Genomic DNA, 19097 nt, shown 5'->3' with positions numbered 1-19097 from the left:
CGGTTCATACGTGAATTAAGGGGTGACCTCATTCACCACTTTTCAAAATATCAATCTCATGTCGCACCAATTCCTTAATCGTAGTGTTTCCTAATTAGTCTTTTATACCTTTTTTACCAAGTTTTGTTTCTATGAATTGTCTGTAATTGTTTTAATATTTTAATCAATAAACATAACTTTTAAAAGTCAAGAAAATAAATATATATAAAAGATACATGTTAATTATGTTTTAGTCTTTAAATTATATATGTTTTTAGTCTCTAAATTATAATTTAATTTTGGTTTTGGTTTTCGTCTATATTTTAAACTTTGATATGGTAGATCCGTATATTTAAAAAATACATAGATGTAGTCATTTTTGTCCACCGTTGTTAATTATTTTTTGGTTAAATATGTTTTTGGTCCCTCAAGTTTCAGTAAAATTTGGAATTAGTCTCTCCTCAAAACTTTGGACTAATTTAGTACTTCATCTTCAAAAATACATGAATTTAGTCCTTTTAACAAAATTTTGTTAAGTTTATCTGACGTTTCAAGCGTATTTCATGATAGTATTTGAATTGTTTACACCGTTTGACATATTTTCGCTTCAATGTTAACTCAAATATTATCATAAAATGTTTTTAAAATATCAAATAAACTTCACAAAATTTGGTAAGAATGATTAAATTTACGCATTTCTAAATAAAAATGACTAAATTGGTATAAAGTTTTGAAGATAGACTAATTTCAAAATTCACTTAAACTTGAGGAACAAAAACATATTTAACCCATTATTTTTTTGACGTAACAAATGATAAATCATGTTTGATGCAATCCAAAAGTTATTTTTTGTCAAAATCTTAAAAGATTAGTATGACTCGTTTGTAGCATTAAAAAATAATTAATATTGTTGAACGAAAAAGATTATTTTTATGCATTTTTTAAGTATGAAAACCTAATATAATCAAAATTTGAAATAAGAACGAAAATTAAAATATGTAAAAGTTATACATACTATTAGACTCTTGTCCCGCGCATAAAATTGATGTTCTTCCATAAAAAAGAATATTAACAAAAACATCTTTTATCTCAAGCTTGATGCTGAAGGCTTGCAGGTATAAACTGTCAAAAGGTGTCATTTGATTTGTAAGGTCAAACAGCTTTGGCCATGTGTAAAAAGTTTGATATGATATGATATGATATAATGCTTTATACAGATAATTCAATTATATATAAAAAACATAGGAATAAGGTTTTAAGCATTAATGCCTACTTTGACTAATTCAACATGATTTTCAGCAATAGCCTATTTTGATTCTCAAGAAAATGTAAACCTTTTTATAGTGTGTATTAAAATGTCAGCTAGATTTGTCCCCCATAGAATCAAATTTTGGTATTATTAGCAAGAGTTAAATTAAGCTTGAGCTTTCTCATCCATGATGTAAAATTTAGAACTTAAACATCAAATCAAACATTAGCAATGTGTGGCAGTTGAAACAATTTTTGGTCATGTGAGTACATATAGGCCAAGCTGAAAAGGTTCATATAACTAAGGTGATGTATTTGTGAATGTGATTATAATTGTGACTTTATGGTGGACCAGAAAATAGAGTACACACACATAGTGGATGGGGCAGTGCAGTTTTTTAAAGTGACCCTTCTTGAGATAGTGGTCCTACATGGCTACTGCTACTTCATAGTGGTTCATGATCATAGTTTGTTGGTATTCATTGATCTACTACACCCTCTTTCATATTCTAATTTTGTTAATACTTTGAGGGACTCCATATAGGTAAGGTTGAAAATAAACAGTGCTATCTTTTACCAATTCATTTTATGTTAAACCCGAAATCCTAAACATAAGAATTTCTTGTGTTCAACTTAATTTTTGCATCACATTATTAAACATGGATGCGTAGTTTTTCTTCTGCCACAATTTTTTTCTAATTTACATCAAAATATGTGAAAATGTATTAAGGGTTTTGGACGAGCCAGACACTCTAGTTATGATTGTTAAAAAGGAAAAAAAAAATTGAATGATAAAGTGAAACGATTGAAATGCCATGTTACTACAACATGGGATGCTCTTGTCTCTTTGGCTATTGTTGTCCTATTATCTGCAATCTCTTTCAAAATTTGTGCATTTATAGTAACCACAGGGAGACATAAAGCATTGGTATAGTTGTAACAAAAAAAATCACTCAAAAAGTCAACTCTGGAGAGTAAATACAGTATTAAATTTATGTCTACTTTGATCAATAACTGAAAGATTATGATGAATGAAAATGTTATCTCTGGAAAAGAAAAAAAGAAATAGTTGAAAAGTGAAAAAAATCTTGTAGTATGAAAGAACTTTTCCTAGTATTCATTAGAGAGAAAAAAAAAATCTTTGATAAGTTAAAATTATAATTTATGTACTTAATTTATAGGAGAAGTTGAATGGAACAATATTAATAACATTTAGATAAATAATTTAATTTTAATTTAGACAAAAACTCAGTTTATTTTATATCCTTGTATTCTTCTTCTGTAAGTGTTTATGGAAAAATGATTTCAACTTAACCTTAATTTTATAACTTTGCCAAGAAAGAAAGGAGCTTTTATCAATACATGAAACATGAGATCGGAATAAAATTTAGGAAACAGTAGTCAATTTTGCCCAGTTAAGTTTCGGCACAATTAAATAGGTACATTTCTTAATTTGAGCATTTCTACATGAATTGTCTGGATCTGATTTCACAACCTAACATCCAAATTATATTTGATTTTAAATTATAATGCATTATAATAGAAATTAGATTTGTCTGTATAGCTAAAAAATGTCTTGTTACGTTATTATATTTCATTTTAATCGAAAAAATGTATATTTTTTTTAAAATGAATAAGAAAATGTATTCAAGAATACTACTTTCATTCTTCATGAAATAACTCGTGCAAATCAAATCACTATCGCCTGAAATAAATGAGTGGGGTTGAAAGCAATGTTTCCGCCGATAGATTAATAAAACCAGCAGAACTAAAGGGAGGGAACAAGTAAATGACGTTAAATTAAACATCGTTTGATGATAGCTATGGTAAACAAAAAAAAAAATTGTGAAAATGCTCGAAGGGAGGGGTTAAGAAGAGTTCACAGCAGCATCAAGTATATAATATAACAGTGGTTTGTCTGAACAAAAAGGATGTGTTCTCATTGCCATCGCAGAACAATTTGAGCAACTGTGATATGCATTTTTAAATTTACAGTTCTCAATTCGTACACAATAAACGGTAAAAAACTGAAACCACCCACTGTTGCCCTGTAACCTAACAAGCAAAGAGTACATCCTGAACCACTTTGAACCTCTAAATCTGCAAAATCCAGCAATACAAACTGTGAGCAAGAAAACAATGAAGCCATGACGAATGGGTAAATTATGCGACAGAATCATACATGTACAATGTATACAAACGATAAAGGTGCTTGTGCCCCCAAAATTGCTTGGATCATAGGTCGAAAACCAAATTCTGGACTTTGACAGAGGATAATTAATACATACAGCTATGCACTAGAATTCGTTGGCGGGTCGTCTTTCCATCCTTTAGTGAGATCATAGTTGATAGATGCAAGCTGGGAGAGATTCTGAAAACACCAAGGAAACATTCGCGTATAAGAGAATATTTGGTCAAGAATGGGAAAGTAAAGCATAAGACCAAGAAGAAAACTATCAAACTAAATATTAACAGAAGGCAAAGTTTAACATATAAGGCTACTTATAAAGAGTATAGTAAGCTCAGAGAATCCATTTTAACACATTAAATCCCACTGTAGGTGACAAGAAAACAAAGGAAATATCAGGCATAATCCATTCAAGTTAATTCTAATTGTATACTCATAGATTTCAAAGAAATGAATATAATTTGAGGGATTACCTTGAAGGAGAAATTACTGAAAGAGTAATTGACAGATGTGCCAGAATCAAACTCAGCAAGACCACCACATTCATCTCCCTGTTATCAAGAGGGAGTTAGTCCATTATACTTTAAATTGATTTCAGTAAGTATTTTACGTTTAGCAATGCCTACTACTTGTAATACCACTTCATCTTGGCGATTGCTCAAGCAACTACTGCTGCCACTTAAGCTATCAGCATCACTAGAATCCTCAACATCACTGGCTGGATATACAAGGCCATCAGAAGTATTCCATGAGTAGCGACTAGTGAAGTAACTGGTATCTAGAGCGCTCTCAGAAGCAGGAACAAATGCAGCCTACAAAACCAACAGAAGCAGTACGTTGGGCATCAAGAGAGTGGCAGAAAAATTAACAATTAAGATCTCGCTTGGGTAAACTATTACATACTTTCTGCCTGGCAAGTGTGTCCCAGTTTATATCCTTGAAGAAAACATGTTGCTTTACCTGGATCATTAAAATCAGTTTAACATTTGAGCAGAAAAAATAAATTATACAAAAGGATAAAAAAAATTCTATATTGTATGAGAAATTACATCACCTCTGATGCTCCTTTTGATCCCAGTCTTTGATTAGGATCTTCTGTCAATAATCTGAAAATTAATAATGTCAGGAACTAAATGAAAAACATTCAGCTATTTTAGATGTGAGTGCTTAACAAAGAATAATACCCAATAAGAAAGCTTGTTATCACAAAAAAGTACTAAAAAAACAACATATAATATACCGATCAATAAGATCCTGTGCTTCGGGACTCATCTCTGCAGGAACTGAAGGCCAAGGTATCTTACGATTAAGAATATTATCAAATATAGTCTACAAACACAAAAATAACATCATGTCAGAGAACTCAAATCATATAAAGGCAAAACTGACATGAAAAGAAACTTAAAAACCATCTAAAAAATTTATCATACAAAGAAGCAAGATATAAACCTGAGGATGCTCAGCATTGAAGGGTGGAATACCAACAAGCAACTCAAATAAAATGACCCCAACAGACCACCAATCGGCAGTATACGCTGTAAAATTTGCACAAGTTATGTTCCAAAAGTAAATGCTATGAGTATTCATCGTATATATAAAGTAGAATAGAATCATTCTCCAATGATCAAAACATTTATCATTCAACTACATAATTTCACTATAAAGAATAGCAATCAATTTGTGATATTTTCAGCATTGTTAAGAATTTAATTCTACACATACGGGAAATCATATTTTCTCTAAACTGCCCAAATAATGACAAAAGTCAAATTTATATATATTAAGAGATAGGGGAAAACAGAAATGAAACCACCTTAAACATAAAAATGGGACAATACAAACCATGTCCAGTTCCCAAAAGTATCTCTGGGGCTAAGTAATCAGGCGTGCCCACTGCAGAGCGTTTCTTCCTCCTTTCCCATTGATCCTCAGAAGTAAATACATCAGTCTCATCCTCTTCAAGTAGGGATGTCCCATTCACTGCTGGGCCAGACAGATCATCTGTGCTGTTGATGAGACCAACTTTAGAAAGCCCAAAGTCTGTTAACTGCAAAAGTAGCCAGAACAAAAAAAATCAAGCTATTTAGCAGTTTATAAAATGTATTTAAGAGAGCCACAGGATTACATGAATATTGAAATTGAACCTCAAAAGGATCCAATCTACACTTAAGAAATTGAAATTCTCGCCAAATACATGGAATCACAATTTAAAGCATGGGATTGGTAGTGCTGATGAAAGAAGCTAATAGTAGAAAAGATGCAAAACTCTCTATGATTCATCATAGATATGAGCACCAAAATTTCTAAAACACAATGCCACCCCATAAATTTTGATACGAGCACCATTTTGGCCAACACAATCAAACTCCATAAAAATCATACTTAACTATCATTATAAAGTACGAGATTATTGATATTACTCCTAAGAGTAAGAAATGAAAGAGGATTAGCCAGATTTTGGATTTCCATTCCAAATTTCCAAACCAAGGTTAAGGAAAAAAGTAAAAGAAATAGCCTTTTTACATAACCATGGTTTGGAGATTTACAAGCAGAAATTAGAACATACTTAGTAGTTACCTTGATGTGACCATCATGTGCTATCAATAAATTGTCAGGCTTCAGATCTCGATGAACCACACGCAGAGAATGCAAATACTCTAACGCAAGCACCTAACATTGAACAAAAAATCATGTTCTAGACGATGTAATGAAAAAAAAATTCAGAAAACCAGAGAAATAGAAAGAGCCAGTAAAGAGACATAACCAAGAATTATACCACTTCAGCAATATATACTCGAGCAACTTCCTCATCTAGGCAACCTAAATTTCTTAATAATGAATACAGGTCACCTCCATTCAGATACTCCATGACGAGATATAAGTTTTCACGACATGTAAAAGAATAGAAGAATCGAACCTGATTAAATTAAAGCTAACATTAGAATAAGATAAAATTTCTTAAAGCAACAAGGAACATTAAAACAGTTAGACCTGCTCACCACAAAAGGATTGCGTACTGTAATTAAGATATCACGTTCTGCTAATATACTTTCCACAGCATTTTTACGGATCATATCTGCCTTCTTGAGAACCTATTAGAAAATAGCTCAATAGGGTTACATAGTAAAAGCATAGACCAAGATAGAAATAAGTTTATTTTAACCTTAAAGGTTTGAAAAAGCAACACAATACAAGATTGAGATCCTAACTAGGTCAGCACCCCACACCTTATATCAATCATTTGCTGCACACCAATATAAAGAAATAATAATAAAACAAAATACATGATAGGGGACTAGATTAAAAGGGTAGGGGGGGGGGGGCGCAAACCAAACCAAACACAATAGGTAAACCTATTAGATATCTTATCTTTAGTTTCTTTTGTTACTATTCTTTATCTTGTACATTGGCTTAACCCATGTCTCCTTTATTATAAATACATTACCCTATGTGTAGTTTTACACAAGAGGGAGATTAATCCCAAACCTACGTTCACTATATTTAATAGATAAAAAGAAATTTACAACAGAGTTGATTAAAGAAATTGGCAAATTGCAACAACCAAAATTTTGTTGCATTAAAATTACTTAACCGTTGAAAGATACAAATAGTATAAGAAAGAACACAACGAAACAGTTTCGAGAATAATTTCATGAAGAAATTATTTCAAGTAAAAAAGAAAAAAATAAATATAAGATCAGATTTTAATAACATATCTAGCATTCCCTGCATCAAGTTATGAGAGCTAAAACAATTCATAAAATATAGAGATCAACACAGTTTACATGAGAGCTTGAAGAGCATGTCAGAAACTAATCTCTATTTTTCAGTAAGCTATCAAAACGAGTCGTCAAAAGGTCGGCTTTTGCCCTATAATAAGCATTTCAAAAAGAGTCGTAAACTTCAATAAAACTCCATACAGATTATAAAAACTTATTACCCAATTTCATTGAAAAAAAACTCTTCTATACAAGTCACAAAAAAAGTACAATGCACAATCAGGCATGAAACAAATGCAAGTACATGGATGCTCAAATTAAGTGATGATACAATAGATGAATCCGAAGCACAAAGAATATATACCTTTATTGCAAAAAGATCACCAGTTGTTCTCTTTTTAGCCAAGAAAACCCTCCCAAATGCCCCACGACTGATAGGTTTTATAATTTCAAAGTCATCAATAGAGGTACGATCCCTTGATGAATGGATTGGGCTTGTTCTCAAGCTACGAACCACGTCATCTTCCAAGAGAACATCATCATCAACGGTGCTCTCTGTATCTATCTTTTCAACATCCACCATCTCAGTGAGTTGCAGATACTTCTCTCTACCAAACCAAATTATTACTTATCAAGAATAATCACAAAAAATTTCAAAGCACAACTAGCAAAGTCCATGATATTAAATTAAATTACAGCAATGGTGGATTGAAGGTATAGGTGGCAAACTGGGCCAGCCAATTTGGTGGACCAGTGGCAGGGCAGAGAGGGCTGACCAGCAGCCCACTTTTTTTAAATAAAAATATAAATAAAGAATAACTTAAAAATATTTCTTTTGTATTATATTACTTGACATGTAAATATATAATAATATTGTAACATAAATTATTAACACTTACAAATTAAGTTCCAATTACTAATTATAATAAGGTAATTTAATATATAAAGATAACAAAGACAATAATTATTTTAATTATTCTGATTAGACATTAATTAATCGATTGAAATTTAAAAAATACTCAGTGTGCTTTTAATATATACATATGTAAAAAAAAAATTTAAAATACAAAATTTAAAAAAAATTAAAAAGAAAAAGTTGGTGAGCCAACCCACCCATTGACGAGATAGATTAGGATTTTCAGTCCAGTCTCGCCCGCCCTACCCTGTTTTGGCCAGACTAATGGGCACAGGCCCAAACATGACAAACTAGGCCGTTTTGCCACCCCTAATTGAAGGGGAAAGTTTTAGAGACAAGGCCATGTGAAAAACTACGCATTGTAATCTTGCAATGGTGGCAATGTTTTCTATGTCACACTCCATTTTAGCTAAGGACTTCTTTTTTATTCAGGAGAGGCAACTTCTATTCCTTGCTCTGTTTTGTGTGTTTTTCTTCACCAGAAACAGAACCTTAGTTTGTTTCATCTTCTATTTACTTATTTATTTAATCCCTGGCAGCAGTTACAGAGCAGAATCAGCACACGCTCCTTTTCATTCACGATCATAACAAAGTCTAGACATCAACAACAGAACCATATATACTAAGATAGAGTTCCTTAAAATTGTGCTATCGATTATTCTATGTTGAAGTTTGTCTGCTTTTGTTCCCTTGAACTGCTGTTACATTAGATTTCATGAACTACAACAGTATAAAAGTAAATTGAATGAGTTTTAATCCTGTAATGAGGGAGACCAAGTAAATCAACGAAGTCTTCAAGAGGGATCTCTTGATAAATAACATCGCTAGAACATTGGTCTGAATGGCATTATGTGATCCATGCCATACTAGAACATGTTTGAATTATGTTAAATTATTTTTTATATAATTTTGATATATTTCTATTTTAGATATAGAGAAATTTCAGTTTTTTAACAAGCGCACACCATGTGTCCACAATTTGCACTATGCAGCCCACCATAACCTATCTTGGATTTTAACCTGCTGCCAGTACTAAACAATGGGGTAGTCACAAGTACAGGGTTAAAAAAAAGAATGAATATGTGTGTATGTATGTATGTATGTATGTATGTGTGTGTGTATATATGTTTGTATGTGTGTGCACTGTGTGCTCATTTGTATGTATATATATATGTGTATGTTTGTATTACAAACTTCAGAAAAAAAAAAATTACTAGCAAGAAAAAAATCATTCGTACAGATAATCAGGTGTTACTCATATTCGGTGAGATGTGTTAAGTGAGAAAAAAAGAATGCATATTAAGGTAAAGTAGGTTAAGTTTATGAGATAATTGAACAATACACCAATACTTTCTCTCTCACTACGCATATTTACTCACTATAGAGTCAAATCCCAAGATAGTTTGGACACAGAACACATAGTTGTAGCAATACTGTTATGCCATATGGTATTCTGAGTTCTGTTATAAAATTATGTCTATTCCCTATAAACAGTGTGTAACAAGAACCTCCACCAAAGCTTATCATGTAGTTCAATGTTTACTAGGAGTACTTTCCATGTTACAGAGATGTCTTGCATAATGTAAAATAGAAAAAATACTAACCGTATCAGCTTCTCAATACGTGTTCCAAAGGTCTCCACAGTAAGTGCATCAAATTTCCTTCGTTCTACAACAACCCGCAAGTCATCAAGACAAGATAATAAATATGAAGTTGTGCGATCATCATCCAGAGGTGCATTTGCCACACATCGAGCTATATCCGCAAGTTCATTCATCTACAATAAAACATGGAATTTTGCAACGGAAGAATGTCAAGGATGATATTTTTCTAAGAATATCATGAAAATAGGAAGTTATTTGATATTTCTTTAAGAAAATGTAATACAAGCCTCATATATTAAAACTTCAGTACATATACAGGCATAAACAGTTGGATATTTATGCACAAACAATTAGACCTCAAAATCCTAATTTATTTTAATAAAACATTTTCTATTGGTTATAATTATAGAAATAAGGCACATAGGAATACTTAGATCATATATGTATTATTCTTATATCGTATTATTATTATTAGAGGATAATATATCACCTCTGTTTATTGTAGTGATTCCAGTTTCTCAATATAAATAAAGCACCCACCCATGGTGTCTCATAAACATGTGATATCAGTTCACTGTTTCTCTATTATCTATAGTTTAACATGGTATCACAGTTTATCCTACCGTGGTTTATCTGACCATTACTGAACCACCCATAATCTACTTCTATTCGCATGTCTAGTCCAAAATGTCATTAGGGATAGTAAAGAAATTTGTACCTAAGGATGTCCACGAGTAAAATTTGTGACAAATACAAATGAATACCCTTAATGGATATTTGGGGATAATGGGTATGAGTATTAAATCATCCGCTTGTTGATGGGATAGATATGGGTATCATTGTAACAATTATTAGTGAATTTTATTTGAGTATTTTTTTTTTTTTAAATTCAAGTGATCAAAATAAAAGTATTAGTAAAAGAAATATTAATCATGGAAGAATTGTTTAAAATTTGACTTTATATATTTCTATTTTTTCTATTTAGACCTAGGAAATTGAAGTTGTTTTATAAAAGAACAATTCTTTAACATTTATATCTTGGTGCAACTCATTTAAATAATTCTAGGAAGACCAAATTTATTTGCATTAATATTTTATTCATTAATTTGATTTGAATTGTGCTTAAGAATTAATATTTTTATCTAAGTTTATATTTTAAAGATTTGTCTTTTAATAATTTATTTAAAAATTTTAAAAAATAAAATATAAAATATTTATGGGTATCTATAGATACCCACAAGTATAAAAACATACGTGGATATTTTTTCAGGGATATTGGATGAGTAACATAACAGTACTTGTTTAGACATGACGGATAACAAATAGGCACTACCCATACCCAACTCGTTGTCATCCCTAGATGTGATAGAATGTGTTGGAAATCCCACATTGATTAGAGATATAGCCAAATTATATTATTAAAGTTGGTACAAACTTTACCTTACAAGCCACTTTTATGAAATTATGTTACGCCTAAAATCCACTTTCTAATATGGCATCTAGAGTCTCTACAATACCCTATTGGCTTGGTGGACCCGCGGTCTCTGGTGTGAAGAGTTCTTTTCCTTTTGCAAACCTTGTTGGTGCATGCGTTGAAGCCTGCCTTATAGCCACCCATCATTGTGCTTGCCTCTTCCGTCCGAACACAATCCCAATGGTTGCTGTTCCACTTTCTTGCTCCTACAATTATTTTACCACTATTTTTCCCAAGGTTAAAAAAAAGTCTTCCAACATAGTTAACTACCTTGTAAAACTCCAACAACATATAAGTACTTTCTCAAATAGTACTTTCTAAGTACTCACCAGTCAACTAGTACACTAGCAATTCCCCGCGTCCTTAGGTCATTAACTCTCATGCAACCGATCATATACTTGTTATTCTAAAGATCAGTTATTGTCAACTTACCATCATAGATTATACTTTTTTGTCATCATTATCTTTTGTTCTTATTCTAAAGTCTCCAAGTGAATCTTTATATCACAATGAGTTGCGGCACTTGGAAGTTGGTTCCTCTTCTAGCTAGCAAATCAATTATTGGGTGTAAGTGATTTTACACTCTTAATAGGTCCCAATGGTAAATTTGTTCCCTATAAAATTCATTTGGTTAAGAAAGGATGCACACAAATCTATAGACAAGATTATATTGACACTCTCTCTTCTCCATTGCAACTATTCGCCACTAAACTCAATTTCAAATTGACATCAAGAATGCAATTTTGCATGATGATCTAGACAAGGAAGTCTACCGAGAAACCTCCTAAATTTAATGCTTAGGGTGAGTAGTCTAATATGGTATGTCCTTTTCACAGGTCCCTGCATGGCCTCAAGTAATCACCCTAATCATGGTTAGGGTGTTTTCAAACTGCCATCAATTTGGAACCATACAGAGTGATGTTAACTATTCTCCATTTTATGTCATTCTCCACTAACTTATTGTATATATGGACGGCATTGTCATAACTAATAGTGGTAAGCAGGGTATTGTCCAACTAAAAGAATATCTTGCTCAACAGTTCCAGACAAAATATCTTGGACGCTTAAGGTACTTCCTTGGTATAGAAGAGTCCAAGGACATTTTCACAGAAAATATGCTTTGAATATATTGGAAGAAATAGGGAAGTTAAATGCTATGTTTGTGGACACTCCAATGGATCCAAGTGTTATACTTGCACTTGATCAAGGAGAACCGAATTTTGAGCCTGGGAGATACAAATGATTAGTTGGTAAGCTAAATTACCTCACTATGTCCTGTCTTCACATTGCATACGCAGTGAGCATAGTAAGTCAATTTCAAACTCCTAAGACCATTGGGATGCATTCGTACGAATCCTAAAGTATATTAAGAATGCCCCTGGCAAAGGCCATTTTAATGAAAACAAGGGAAATACTCAAATTGTTGGGTAGTCTAAAGTTGATTGGGTAAAGTCACCAAGTGATAGACACCCCACTTTAGGGTACTGTGTTCTTATTGGAGGTAATTTATCATCGTGATAAAATATGAAAAAAAAAATGGTAGCAATATCAACTGCAAAAGCATAATATAATGCAGTGATATTAGTCACTTAAGAGCTCATATGGCTAAAGCAAATCCTCAAGGAGCTTAAATTAGAAGAAAAATCCCAAAAGCACCTGCATGTAACAACCAAACAGCATTACACATTGCCTCTAATAGTGTCTTTCATAAGAGTACCAAACAACGCAGTAGATTGTCATTTCACTAGAGAAAAGTTGGGTTTGAAGGCACCGCCTCTAGATTCAGCAACTGTAGTGAAAAGTTAGTAGACATATTCGCCAAGCCTCTAAGAGAACAAATAAAAAACCATGTTTGCAGCAAGCTGAGCACATATGACTTATATACTCCAGCTTGAGGGGAAATCTTATAACTATAGAATCAGGAATATCTAGATTTTATAACCAGGAATATCTAGATTTTATAACCAGGAATATCTAGAATTTATATTTATTATTAGGAATGTTTCATTTATTCTTGCATCATATCTTTATTATTAGAGAATGCCGTAACTCCTCTATTTACTGTATTGATTTTGTTTTCTAAATATAAATAAAGCACATTTTTGTCCCAAAAACAAATTATTTCAACGCATTGTCTTCTATTTCCTACAATTTAACAATACTGAATATAGAAAGAAATAATGCTTAAAGGCAGTTATGAATACTAGATCAAGTATCACCTCAACATCATATGTAAACACATGGGGAGTACCATTTGATAGAACATGCTGAATTGAATGGACAATGCCAGCAACTAGTATAGGCAATAAATTAGAAATAAAAGAAATTGAAAGAGATTTTAAAAAATAGCATGCCTGCAGCAGATCATCATGTTCAGAATAAGCACCCTTCCCGGCCAAGAGCAAGTCAATGGGACTTGTCCGTGGTGTCATCAATGGTGACCTTGGAGTCATGCTCCCTGCAGATGATGTTGTCATACCTTGGTCAGACTTTGGACCAAAACGAGTTTTACATGATATAAGTGGTAATCCTTTCAAGTCATCCATAAAAGCAGAATTATCGGTTTCGGGGAAACAGTCTAGCATGTCATCTGAGCCTCTGCGAGACCAATCACTAAGTTTAGGAGAAGGAACATCAGATTCTTCAGTCATACTAGAATTTGATACTTTTGCAACATCGGGACTTCCCACCATTTGTTGGGTATCCTTTTGTGAACAAGACTCCATCATCTTTTCTAGTGTTTCAGCAATTCTGACAAGACGATCATTGACACTCAGTCCTTTCTGATCACATCTATCAGCAACTGCACAAATCCTTGAATGATCTTCAACGTGTGAAGTAGGAACTTCCTCTTCACATATACGACAAATTATTGAGTTCTCCTCGCTATTATTCTGCTGATCTCCCCAGTATCCCCAAGAAACTTTATGTTGGTGTTTGGAAGCATGATCCAAGGAATCTTTGATAGGAAGAAACTCAGATGGCTTCGCGGTAGAAAGGTCCACATCAGAAGGGAATCTCTTATTATTTGATGCCTTTGAAGATTCAACCCTCCCATAATTTTGTTCCTTCAACTGAGCAGCTTCTTTAGGGCTTTTTCCAGACGGAGATGGGAATTTCTTCCAAGAAGCCATTCGATCCCTGCCTGAAGAGTCAAAATGTTTTGTATTATCATCATCAGCAGGAAGTGAAAGATTTTCCGGTTGCATAACATCTTTCTTCCAACCCATCATACTCTGTTCTTGACTAAAAGCTTTTTTAGATGAAGGCTTTAAGGCTTTTGCAGCACTTGAACTTTTAGAATCCCTTCCCACACTAGGAGGAATACATTTTCCAGCAGAATGCAAGACTCTTGATTGACGAAGATTGAAAACAGGTTCATCCTCAGCCAAACCACTTTCCTTGTGGAATTGCAACAATCGGGTACACCTTGTGAGAATGAAAAGCATTCGGGTGTGAAGCTGCTTTAGCATCCCAGGAGGATGCTCTTGACGCCTATCATCCAACTCCTGAACTATGCTTTCACACTGAAGCCAAAACTCGCCAGATGAAGTCATAGCACAGCTCCTTGCCAAAACTAGCAAGTCCTCAATTGTCTCTTGCCATTCAGGATGAGTATCTGCATTTTTTTCAAGAATTCCAACCAGATCTGCCGCAAAAATGGCTAAATCAGAGTTTACATCTTCCTTCGCTTTATCAAATTTTGCCCTAATAACGACCAAAATCTCCTGCACATCAAAGTAAAGCAATTTTAACGCAATTCCCTCCAATAACACAAATCATTACCACCACAATATAATGTGAAATCAGGACTAAAATACCTCAAGGTTATTCAACCGCCGAGGCTTCAAAAATGGAAAAGGCCAGACACCTTTCGAATTCAACTCATGGGAAAAACTTTTGATATCCGAAGGAAACCTCTTCCTAGGTGCACTAGTGACACGTAATATGGCTTGAAAGCGAGGAGATTCAGACTCCTTTGGGTTTTCAAAATCATATGCCGTCTGAAAAGAATCAATTGAGTTATTTTCTACTGTAATAGACGAACAAACAGAAAATAACAATTAATTCAGAAAAAAAAATGTTACTGATTACAAAAGATACCAAGCACCAACACACTCTAAACTAGTGGTACCTCTGGAGTACAAACATCTGCACTTCTTAAGCCTCCAGACTGGGCCCATGATGATGCCTGTTTGCCTGCTTAAAGTGGTATAGTAAGGAAAAGTAAAATTTTAAGAAAAATAACTAACGATTTGGCTAAATACTTTAAAACACATAAATATAAAACAAATTTGTTGAACAATGGTTCGTATGCAAAACTAAACCAATAATGACATCAACCCAGAACCACCTCATCACAACCCCATCTGGAATTTGAAAGCAAGTCCCATCCAAGTTTGTGTAAGGAAGTAAACATAGTTGATCTCGAGCTTATGTGTGTGCTGTTGTCCACAATTGCTCAGGCTAGTCTACCTCTTACATATACAGCCTTATACATGTGCTTAACCCACTTGGGACTATTTACAATACCCTTGCATTCACATTTGACACATATTACATACACAACGCATTACCTCACCAATAATATAATTCTGTTTACTACAGAGACCAACAATATATGAGTTTGCGAGGCAGAGATCCAGAAAGGTGAAAAATTGTGAATTAGCTACTACAACCAACTTTTACTGTATAAAGCTGCAACCAATTTGACATGGCAGCACTAAAAAAATTTATAAGAAATCTTAAGTTCAAGGATCCAGTGATTCACAGACCTCAATAGTTTGATTTAATGTTATGATAAGTTTTATTATAACATTTAATTATAGGGATATGTCAGTGCTTTAATTAGGATCTGTGAATGCAAGTCGTGATATTTTAGTTCTGCATTTGTGCAGGTTAAAGCTTTAGTTACTAATTTACCTTCAGTTATTATTGTTACATAGATATTTATGTTTGGTAGAAGATGGTTATTTTACAAGGGAGTTAAATCGAGAACTATATCTACTTGAATAATAAACAATCCAGAATAAGTAATGCAAACAGCTACCAAAACACAGAAAGTGCGTGAATAAATTATTTCAGAACAAATTCTAGTCTCACTGCATTTGACATGCCTAGTACTAACTGCTTTTCAGTCTAACATGGTCAATGCTCAGGGAACTAGGTAGTATCTGAAAATGCAGCTGATTTTTGTGGTTTTTATTTTTACTTTTATGCCTAACCAGTTTTCCCAACTAGATTAATGGTTGAAATTCTGAATCAGTAACCAGTTACTCAAGTCAAACCCTGGTTTTCAAAAGTTACAACTAATATCCAAAACCTTTAGAAAGTAGTTCTAAACCTGAGTCCAAGTGGTTTCAGCTATTGTAGCCGACCTCATCTAGTGGAAAAAGACTTCTGTAGTAGTGTTTACAGTTTTTTTTAAATTAATATTTCTAGTTGTGTGTATTTTCCTTTCCCAATTACATTACTAAAAATTCCATTTAGTTAATTAAATGATTAAGTAAAACAGTAGCAATACTTCCCCATTCAAAGTCTGATTAGAAAAATGATTGTCATAAGGATTAAGGAAAATATCTGAAAATATTAATTGAGCTATGCAATTCTCTCTTTCCTAAAGGAAAACTGGTCACTATAAACGATTATTTAATCATTCTAACATGAAATGTGAGCTACATCTTGCAGATAAAATCTTCAAATGCAAAAATCAATAAGTTGTCATCCATGTATGGACGATTATTTCAATGCATAATCATCATACTTGAGATGTAAATATAAATGCAGTCCTTAACACATAAGTTTTATATGTGTTTAAGTGTATAAATATATAATCAATGTGAAGAACTACGTAATAGTTTTAAAATGTAATTACTAATATAAATTAAAATTCAATTTGAAAGAACGTGGAGCAAATAATCTAGACCAACTCAAAAGGAACAGAAACAATCAAGTCCTTTCAATTAGGGCTCCACTCCAAAAAGTTATAAACCTAATAGAATCATTGTACCAGAACAAGACCAAGCAAGATACCCACATATAGAGATACAGATCCAATAGACATTCTCCCTACTCCACTCGCGAGCCCCCTCCCCATTCCTTGCAATTCTCATTTTTCAATTAAATCCGGAGGAGAACAAGCTGTTCTTCTATAGCATGTAAATAAATAGCAATGCCTTGCGGATCCTTAATAACCCTTCCCAACAAAAGTTCTAGTCAAACTATCGAACCAACAATCATTTACTTAACTGATTGAAAAATCAGCCAAAACCACACAATCAGAATCATTACAAAATCCACACACACGGAGTTACAGTACCTGCGGCTTCCGAGGACGATTCTCCGTTCTGCAACCGCGACCGAGGCAACACCACCGGACTCTGCTCCCTTAGCGGCATACTCCCCGAAGTCGACACGCTGTCAGAATTGCTCCCATTATCGCCCCAACCTCCGGTAGCAGCGGCACCGCCACGGGAACCCTCACGAAATCCGACCCGGTTCTGGCTGGCCGGTTCCTTCTTCTTCCCATCGCCGCCGCGCACGCCGACGCCGGGCCGGGAAAGGTTGCTGCCGCCGAGCGCCGTCGTTCCCTTCTCGCCCCTGAACCCGAAGAAGCTCTCCTGCGGCAGCGGCCCCGATCTCGTCTTGATCCTGTTCAGCCCCAGCGACGACGCCAGAATCGGCGACACTGACGCCGACGATTCGCGTCCCTCCGCCGCCGTCAACTTCTTCACCGGAGAATCCTTGCGAGCCTCCGGCGGCGGAGTTTGACTTTCCTTCCCCTTGACCACATCCTTCTTCTTGGTCCCGTCCTTCACCTGCGTCTGACGACACGCAGCAAGAGCTCCCCCACCGCCGCTTCCACCGCCGCCTCCCGCTGCTAAAGTTGGATGAGCGGCGGATTTAGCCTTCTTCTTGTCGGATCTGGAAGGAGAATTGGAGGAGAAAGATCGAGGACTGTTGGATGACGCATCGGGACTAGAGGAATCGGATTTTTTGGAAGAGAAGAACCTTCCCTTGAAGACCATGTTTGGATGAACCAAACGAACCCTAGCACCATGCTGCTGAGAACTGCGACATTGATTTTGAAGCTCAAGTTAGAGAGAGAAAGCGAAAAGAGAGGGTTTGGTTTGGTGTGACAGTGATGATGTTGAATTCAAAGGAAAGGGGTTGATTGTGGACTGAAAAATGTTGTGACTTTTTACAGAAAAAACTCTACACATTATTCAAACACCTTCTTCAACCCCAATTTTAGAATCGTTTTAACATTTTATATGACCCACACCTTAGTCCTTTTTTTATTTATTTTATTTATACTTCATTATGTAATCCCTTTTATTTGGGTTTTTGACTCTTTGACCAAAATTATGCACTTTCTTTATGTGCTTGTTGAAAATGTGCAAATGAAAAATCATATTGATACCATTTTGGCATAATTTTTGTTAAGTGGGGATGTGGATTTGGTGTAATTGAGAAACCTTCGTAGCTTTTTTGGTAAACCTTTTTTGTCTAGTAGTTTGAAGAATAACTTTGTAAGAATTTAGAAAATAATTAAGAGATTTTCGTTTTAAACTGAAATTAGTTGATATTAATTAATTTTTATAAATTCTAGTGTTAACTTTTTTAAAAGTGATTTTTTATATACATCAGTTGATCATAATTTATGTGTTTTGACTTGTCATGGAAACTTTTCAAACCAACCCTTAATTAATAATTTTTATAAACGGCTCATTTTTTGTTTTAAAATTTTGGAAAAATATTGTTTTCTGTTCTAGTTATTAGACGATGAACTTAGATGTAAATCATTCATTCTTACAAAATTGCATTATAAAATTACAGATGTATATCATTTATATATTATAATTTTGTTTAATCAATGGTTCATGCGATCTCCAATAATACGATGGGAATGTTTTCCGAATAAAATTTATTTTATCTTTTTTCCAATTTACATAAAAAATTTCTATAA

At 33.8% G+C, this 19097-nt stretch overlaps 1 protein-coding gene across 4 annotated transcripts; it reads right to left on the bottom strand.

Moving 5' to 3' along the window:
* Positions 1 to 3095: 3095 nt before the first annotated feature.
* Positions 3096 to 18372, bottom strand: LOC114182015 (probable serine/threonine protein kinase IREH1). Of its 4 annotated transcripts, none has more exons than XR_003603994.1 (18): positions 17448 to 18371; positions 15264 to 15328; positions 14950 to 15132; positions 13483 to 14856; positions 9655 to 9827; positions 7499 to 7742; positions 6415 to 6507; positions 6192 to 6332; positions 5993 to 6085; positions 5258 to 5462; positions 4865 to 4950; positions 4656 to 4744; positions 4470 to 4521; positions 4319 to 4375; positions 4045 to 4227; positions 3889 to 3966; positions 3410 to 3598; positions 3096 to 3327 (listed from the first exon to the last, which is right to left on the bottom strand). XR_003603994.1 is itself a non-coding variant. In XM_028068754.1 (18 exons), the coding sequence occupies exons 1-17, from the start codon at positions 18154 to 18156 to the stop codon at positions 3518 to 3520; spliced, it is 3906 nt and encodes a 1301-aa protein (XP_027924555.1). In that variant the 5' UTR covers positions 18157 to 18372; the 3' UTR covers positions 3096 to 3327; positions 3516 to 3517. The 4 variants fall into 4 exon arrangements, 2 of the variants coding, with proteins under 2 accessions (XP_027924555.1, XP_027924556.1); XR_003603995.1 differs by having other exon boundaries at positions 4054 to 4227; XM_028068754.1 differs by having other exon boundaries at positions 3516 to 3598; positions 17448 to 18372.
* Positions 18373 to 19097: the final 725 nt, after the last annotated feature.

The sequence above is a fragment of the Vigna unguiculata genome, chromosome 4 (genome assembly GCF_004118075.2).
Source record: "Vigna unguiculata cultivar IT97K-499-35 chromosome 4, ASM411807v1, whole genome shotgun sequence".
Classification (NCBI taxonomy): domain Eukaryota; kingdom Viridiplantae; phylum Streptophyta; class Magnoliopsida; order Fabales; family Fabaceae; genus Vigna; species Vigna unguiculata.
This window is presented reverse-complemented; position numbering and strand designations above follow the sequence as displayed.